The 8,366-nt window shown below is 35.8% G+C and overlaps 1 protein-coding gene across 1 annotated transcript; it reads left to right on the top strand.

Annotated features, from left to right (window-relative positions):
* Nucleotides 1–635: 635 nt before the first annotated feature.
* On the top strand, nucleotides 636–8,366 carry LOC132557529 (uncharacterized). The gene is made up of 8 exons (XM_060222024.1): nucleotides 636–717; nucleotides 1,724–2,065; nucleotides 3,667–4,008; nucleotides 5,073–5,132; nucleotides 6,524–6,808; nucleotides 7,054–7,184; nucleotides 7,675–7,897; nucleotides 8,200–8,366. Exons 1-8 carry the CDS (start codon nucleotides 636–638, stop codon nucleotides 8,364–8,366), a joined length of 1,632 nt encoding a protein of 543 aa, XP_060078007.1.

Genomic DNA, 8,366 nt, shown 5'->3' with positions numbered 1-8,366 from the left:
TGTTCTCGGGGGAGATGTAGTTAAGCTTTATCTAGTTTTTCAACATATACCTTGTTATAGGTCAACCTTTCAGACTGGAGAACATCGGGCTTCGGGTTGAGCTTTCACTGAGCTGATTAGCGCTCACTGCATCTGAAATGTTAAAATCACTTACAAGTTCTTTTCTGGACGTATTTCTTCATTTTGCCGTTGTGTATCTGCCTCGAACATCCTTCCGCTTTCCCCGCTCTCAAATCTGTATAGGCAAATGGGGTACCTCCGACATACTGTCCGTTTTCGTACCGGAGGAGGAAATACGTGTCACTGTCACAGAACTATTTATTGACCGCCAAGGACAGTAATAACAAGGAGTAGATTTTTAGACTTTCAATTTTCTAGTTAATAAAATATATTTCTGATGAAAAACCCAGAGAACATAGTTGTAACCACAATATATGTCCAGATGTGTACACGTTTGGTTGCTAACGAATTTCTAACTATAAACAAATACATACATGTATAATTATTCAAATTTATTCTGACACGATTTGATGATCAATCACCAAACGATACGATTAAATACACCTACTCACGTGTTTGTTTGTAGGCGTATATATATAGGGGGGGTTTCCCCAACATATCAGAATGACTTCCACATGGCCGTGTCGACTACCAGGCTTGGGTGTTTCATACTCTCTAACTTAATATTTATAGCTTATGGGGAAACTTGGAATACACGTAAGTACATTATATACGTTTTTTAACTCACAGTGAGAAGTTAGTTTTAGCTGCCACGGTGTCTTTTGCTTTAGTGTATTTTGATGTGGCGTATATGGGCCATCGTATCAATCATATACACACGTTTTATAGCTGATTCCGATACAGCCGCAGCATGCTATTTGGTTGAAAAATATTTCAAATATTTTACAATGTGTAATATTATTTTGAAGACGTAATATAGTTCATGTTGAAACTTTGACATATAAAGGAACAGGAATTTCCACAAATACATTTGGTGAATGTTTTTAAATCTGAAATGTAAATATGAGTAAACAATTGCACTATACATGTCACGATAAACACGAACAAACAATTGTACAATACGGTCACGATAAACATATGTAAACAATTGCACAATGCATGCCACGACCCACTAATCAACACTTGACTACGATTGCTTACTGTTTATAATGTTCATAAAATACCGACTCTATGTAAATGAATAGTTATTCGATGCCACAATTGATTTTCTATCACAATGCGATACATGGTCTGGTTACTTAGTGACGTATACACAAGTATTACACTTAAGGCATTACATATCAGTACATTTTAATCCCTGGGTTTACCTTTGTAAGTATTCTTTGTATTATGTTTAATGTTTAAATGAAATTCAAAGGTTATTACAAGCCCTAACCTCCACTTGAAATTAATCAGATAACTTTCTATTACGTAAGTAGGCTATCGGCATTCTCCACCACATATTTCACTGGTGCGTGTAAAAACCATGCTGCCATGAAATTAACTTTATTTTCATCTTTCTTTGAGGTTTTATTTAAAGAAGTTGTACTAGTGATGGAAATTAGGCAAATAAAGTGCAAAGAGACTTCCACTGCGTGCTAAGAACATGTTCTTAATCCTGCTAGCCATCATGAACAAATGATAGATACTTTTATCAAATTGGTACATTGGTGAAATTCATATATTTGTATAAACCAGGATTCGTTTCTTTTGCTTTTTTTAGATGATTTGATGTCTTCACGTCCGTTTGTAACCCGGAGACTATCCAACGGTCAAGAACGGTTGGACATAGTCTGTCCTGAAGATCACGTGATGCTGACACCCTACATAGCGTATGGAGCATCTATTGGAAGACGGTCGTCTGTTTTACGTCTCGAGAGGGACTGTTTAGGCAGTAACAGTCAATTAGCCAAGCAATCTGAACAATGCGTGATGAACAACACGTGCAGTGTTTCTTTAAGGAAGGGACTGAGAATGGATGAGATTCTTAGTGGACCAAACAAAAAATGCCTCAAAATGTTTCCAAAGTTTATCACCATTTCCTTATCAAAATGTGTTCCAAGAGGTAAATACTTCATCTTATCTAAAGATCAAACGGTATCTTGTTTGTAATCGCATAAAGCCTTACTTCCAATTAAATTCGCGTGAATAGTTGGATTCATTGTTAAGCTCTACTGTATCTGAATTTCAATTATCAAAAGGTGCTAATTCATTTTTGTGTGTTTTCTACAGTCTGCCGATTGGCTTCAAGTCCCCGAGGTCTGCCTTAACCTGCATGCCATGTCTTAATTAATTTGAAAAGTGACACGGTTCAGAATATATACATGTACTAGACGCTGTTTAGAAATTATCTGATATATGAAAATTCCGAAATGTATTTATTTATGGGGCTGTGCACCTCCCAGTCTAGATTTTGACCTTTCTTTAGAGCTCTTTTGATTTTTCTCAGTCACCTCCTAGGCTTCAACATTTAGGCCCTCAGAATCACTGACGAGTCCTAGAAGGACGAAACAGCTACGTGATACAGTTAAATTCCTTGTTTGACTCTACTATATCTAACTCTAAATCAAGGTGTTGGTAACTCGTGTGCCTTTTGCAAAATCTTTCAATGCCTAGACATGATATTCAAATGTCAGGGAAAACGAGTGTCAGTACTGTACACCTTATGGATCTCTGAAGGTAGGAATTAATGGATCTCAAAAGGTAGGAATTAATGGATCTCAAAAGGTAGGAATTAATGGATCTCAAAAGGTAGGAACATATGGGTCTCAAAATTTAGGAACATATGGGTATCTGAAGGCAGGAACTTTTTGGATCTATGAAGGTAGGAACTTTTTGGATCTACGAAGGTAGGAATTAATGGATCTCAAAAGGTAGGAACTTTTTGGATCTCTGAAGGTAGGGACTTTTTGGGTTTCTGAAGGTAGGGACTTATGGATCTTTGAAGGTAGGGACTTTTTGGGTCTCTGAAGGTAGGGACTTATGGATCTCTGAAGGTAGGGACTTATGGATCTCTGAAGGTAGGAACCTTTTGGATCTCTGAAGGTAGGGACTTTTTAGGTCTCTGAAGGTAGGGACTTTTTGGATCTCTGAAGGTAGGGACTTTTTGGATCTCTGAAGTTAGGGACTTTTTAGGTCTCTGAAGGTAGGGACTTTTTGGATCTTTGAAGGTAGGGACATTTTGGGTCTCTGAAGGTAGGGACTTATGGATCACTGAAGGTAGGGACTTTTTGGATCTCTGAAGGTAGGGACTTTATGGATCTCTGAAAGTAAGGACTTTTTGGCTCTCTGAAGGTAGGAACCTTTTGGATCTCTGAAGGTAGGGACTTATGGATCTCAAAAGGTAGACATTTATGGTATTCCTTCTTTCCAATGGTATTTGAAAGATTTTGCAAAGTTAATCCCTATCTTTCATTTACGTAAATCTTGCGATACATGCGAAATATCACGGGTTTACACTTCTAAATTTGAGTCTGGATGAATCGGTAGTAACACAACACGACATCAGTGGCATACACGATTATAATTCAAATATCATACAGCAAATTGACAACGCGTTTGCAAATTCTTGCCATTAAAATGTTTATGTAATAATCATATGCAATGAATGATAATACGTCTCTTATTCCGATTCCGGTCTATCTAATATTGACTCCTTTTTTTCAGGTAATATATTTGATATATGTTCGGAGTGGACAATGAGAATGAACACGACCGGTATTATCGGGAGACCTATAGACATTCCAAACAGCGACACGTCTGGGACCGTTTGTTATAAAACATTTTCATTTCCTTCCAATGTAAAGATGACAATGAAACTAGAAAAAATTGACACATATACTAGTTATCACGTGATTATAAAATGGACATCTCAGTACGGAATGAACGAGACCAAGACACTGAGAAATAATCACGAAACAGTCACTGGAAAGGGAAACCATTTTACTCTCGGATTGGAAACTCAGGACCAATTTGCAACGAAGTCAAACTTTTATCTCATCTATAATGGTACGTATTGCAATTAAAACATAATGCTTTATTTTATCACTGTCAGACATACGTATTAGAATATCCTCATTTGTATATGTGTTTTGAAAAAAAATAATAGCGCAGTTTAATTCTGTCGTTGAACGAGGGAATGTCCTTTAAAAGTAAAAATGGAGGTGAATATGAATTGATGAGATACGTCTCTCAACATACTTTACATCAAGTATTATACAATATATTTTTGCTGATTGATATCAATTTATATTCATATATATTTACACTTCCGGTGAGTATCCATTAATTGGCTTTAAAAAAGAAAGAAATGTTTACAATTCGGTAAAGTCTACTTGGTGGAACCGCAACACACTTGCGATAAAAAATCAGTACGAATTCACTATTGCGTTTGTTCTGTTTTGAATTTTGTGAATTTATTTTGAATAAACTAAAAAATTCACAGCAATTTCTCACAAAAATGAAAATGATGTTATTGTGGAACTCTTTTCTGTTTACTTCCTGTAGTTTGACTAACTTTTCACACGAAAATTGAATTAGCTGTTCCGTCAGTAGGATAATTAAGAAATAATGTTTCTTTTTTATTGCTTAATGATGTTAAAACTGCTTTTTTTCCACAGATAATTCAAATGACGCGCGTTATATTGAAATGTCTGTAAGAAAATGCAGATTACCCAAGGGTGAACAACATTTGTTTTATTCACACTTATGAAAAAAAAATCACAATAAACTTCATTTATTGGACGTTATTCGCACTGACGGAACAGCCCGACAACTGATGGAACAGCCCGACAACTAGTGGAAAAGAAAAATAGCTGATTTCATTTAGGTGGGAAAGGTTGTCAGACTTGACGTTCACTCGCCAAAGTGTAAACAGCAATTTTGTTGGCAAGTCCAAGTACAGAATACAAATCGGAAACGTAAATAAGTTCTATATATTTTGCTCACATTTCGTGATGCAACCAAGTCATACTTATCTTTATGTATAAATATTTATCCTGCCTTGTGATCCTCCAATCTCTTCTGTTTATATCTGTATTAAATCATTAAGCGTAATATCTTTATTTCAACAGTGATGCAATATAACGAGAGTGAGACGACGGAGCAGATTCCGATCCCAGAACTACCGTCAGGTAACTAACCGTTGGCTTAGCATAAACATAGGTTATTTGTTTGTTAATATGTAAATTAATGCTTAAACGATGTTATCATAGTGGTTTGAAGAAATTTACCATTTCGACTGTAACAGAAATATTTAGTGCTCTTACCGCCAATACGTCGGATATACAGATACCTGATATATTCTTGTTCGGCCACTTCAAATATAATAATTTTACTTCCTTGATACCACACAACGTAGGTCAGCCAATCAAAATGACGCACATCTCTTCCTAGATGTCAAGATTGTACCAATCAAAATAATTTATTACTAGTATATCAAACTTATATCGATGTTCATGAGAAAAATTATTTACAAAATATTTAACATTAGGCCAATAAAATGGTACAAGGAAGTGCTATGGTGTTTTAAACATTATAGTAGGTAGTTTGAAAGTCAATATCGTCACAAGTTCCTGGATGTTAAATTAAGCCAAGAATTTGAATGTCGTGTGTGTTATCGAGAATTCATACCTAAACATTAACTATTTTTTGGCAAGACGTCAATTGTAACATATTGGTTCAAAGGGATTCGGCACGGATTCTAGTATAACGCTCCAGTTTTATAGCGATAAGGGAATTCCATCCTTTGTCACTATAATATATATAGACCGTGGGTTGGGATTTCGTGTCAGTCCATGTGCCCAGGTTGACTTCCTGTCACAATGCATATCTAATCTTTTAACACTAGAATGACGTTTTACAGCAAAATCCGCTTTCAGTCTGTCAGGAGGTCGTGACTAGCCCATACAAGGAAGTGCTAGTGCGGTTTATACATGTACAATAATTGAATCTTTGATCGTGTTTTAAAGATGAACCATGATTGGTCTGTCCTTTGGTATAATGTAACATGTATGACACACTCATCCTCATATCTAGTAGGAATTGTCCAAACTATCTTTTTATCTACGCTATACAAAAGTATGCTTAACAAGAGAATTGCATGATGGAACAATATACATTATTATTACATATGGATATGAAACCATCATTGTCGAAACAAATGGACGTCGAAAACACAATGTCATGTTGTAATTCTGTGAATTAGTTCAATTTAAAACGTCTCAATAGAAAAATAAGAATTGAAAAAAATGATGGTGATGGTGGTGTACAAAAGGGGTGAGGTTATGAGCTGTCAAAACTTCTTAAACCGAACTAAAATTCAGGAAAAAAACTATTTCATGTCATAGAGGGCTGACGTGCTTACGTCTTTTTTCTTGGCCTCATAATTGCTGACTTTTTCTGTACATTTATCTCCACAAACCCAGAGGATAATAGTTACCTTATCTTCAGTAGTCTATGTTTTTCTATACAAATAACTAACACCCCACGATTATCAAAATGTTTGCCTTGTGTATTTTTGAAGCATCCATTAGAAGCACGATGAGGTGGAGAGGAAATCAGATGTCGTTCGCATGTCCAAAAGGATCACTGCTCTACTCTCCACAAGTGATGGCGGGCGTGGGAAAGAGGTTAACTTGTGCGGGTATCACTCCAAGACTTCTAATGCAAATGAATAATTGTTACTGGGAGCAAGATTGTAACTTAAACTGGAAGGGACCAGCCATGGTGACACTATCGAACTCCCCTTCCTGTCAGGGCAAGATGGCTGCCGTCATATCCACCAAAGGATACAAATGCATCAGACGAGGTAATAAACAGCACTGAAAAACAGACATCTATCATAACAAAAAAAAATTCATGTAGACATAAAATTAAAAGTACATGTATACAATTTGGTAGTTTTATTTTGTTATCTAGTTAGATTTTACGTAAATTCCTAAAAATTAAAGAAAAAAGGGGGAAAACATGTTGGTTTTGTGATGGGATAAAGAAGTTTCAATATTTAATATATATATATTCAATATTTCTTTTTTTTTTCTTATCTCACTTTAGATAATGTTATCAACATGTGTAGCAGATATGATTCAGAGATAGTTAAAAAGTCTTACGGCGTCATTCGAAGTCACAACATATATCCATGGGACTATGGAGCGGACACAGTGGATTGCAGAAAGGTCATCAAGGTAAGCGACTTCTCATAAGGGACAGGTGATTGCTGGAAATCCATTAAGGGATGTGACGTCACTGTATGGCTACATTAGCTTTGATGATTTTCTGAGGACAATGAAACATAGAAAGTGAGAGCATTCACATTACACCGTGTGAGGGTGTCGAATAATATTTCAGAGCTTTAAAATCATATTTCACTTCCAATTAATAAAATTACGAGAGAAATTTACCAACCTTTCAATATCTAATTTGTCCAATATGTAAAATTGGTTCATCAAGCTGAACATTAAACCTTACCAGTGGTGTGTTCGCGTTTACTCGTAACAGGTGACCTAAAATTGTGTGAAAAATGAGAAAGAATTGAAATAAGTGATAATGGTATTAAATCTTTAAAAGAAAATGTTTTTAATTTATTTTATTTTCGGAAAGGAATTTTCAAGTATGACAGCAGTTTCCATATGTGCTACACGGACTATAAACTTGCGACTTGTATCGTATTTGCAGATAGGACAGGGGAGACAACTCTTGCTGAAACTCGAAGCTGTCCAGATTGATGAACGTCGTGATTCATTTAAGATCATACATATCCTCGACAAAAAGAAGAGATTGATTGTTGATGGAAACATGAAACACTTTGACACTGTCTTATCTGGCGGAAGAGCAGAGATCTCTCTCACAGTCTCAATTAGGTCAAAAACGGGCAAAGGATTTCTCTTACAATTTGAGAGTAAGTTGTATTGAAAATCTTTCTTGTGAATTAAAGTATTTTGTGTAGTTTGTACGTCTGTAATATACACAAACACCAATACACAAAAAGGAGGAGCACGATACGGCTAAGAGCCTAACTTTTTATCATTTGTAATTATCAGTGTATATGAATTCTAATATAAAAAAACCTACCATAATCAGATACAGAGGAAATATCAGTGTTAATTCATTAAAGTTCAACTGACGAAGTGCATTGGTCTTTTACCGAAGCAACATGATACGCGTTATTTCCGTTATTTAAGATATTATTTTCATTTTCAGAAATCGGAGAAAGGCCTAGAACTACTCGCGTTTATCGCAGAACTGCGTTCAAGAAAAGTCGTAAGGGACGGAAAAGGCGTCGACGTCACAGACACAAAAAGCGGCACACAAACCGAAAGAAAAAGCCCAAAATGGGACGGAGACGTAAAACAAGTGTATCAGGATGA

The sequence above is a fragment of the Ylistrum balloti genome, unplaced genomic scaffold (genome assembly GCF_031769215.1).
Source record: "Ylistrum balloti isolate Yb309-2 unplaced genomic scaffold, AGI_CSIRO_Ybal_v1 Utg370686, whole genome shotgun sequence".
In the NCBI taxonomy this organism is placed as follows: domain Eukaryota; kingdom Metazoa; phylum Mollusca; class Bivalvia; order Pectinida; family Pectinidae; genus Ylistrum; species Ylistrum balloti.
The sequence above is the reverse complement of the archived record's forward strand: the minus strand, read 5'-3'. Positions and strand labels throughout refer to the sequence as shown.

Bases quoted from the DNA above. Each gene is read 5' to 3' on its own strand.
- LOC132557529 (XM_060222024.1), top strand. From the start codon at position 636: ATGGCCGTGTCGACTACCAGGCTTGGGTGTTTCATACTCTCTAACTTA. The intron at 718-1,723 runs GTAAGTACATTA...TGCTTTTTTTAG, and splicing joins TGGGGAAACTTGGAATACAC to ATGATTTGATGTCTTCACGT. The intron at 2,066-3,666 runs GTAAATACTTCA...CCTTTTTTTCAG, and splicing joins ATCAAAATGTGTTCCAAGAG to GTAATATATTTGATATATGT.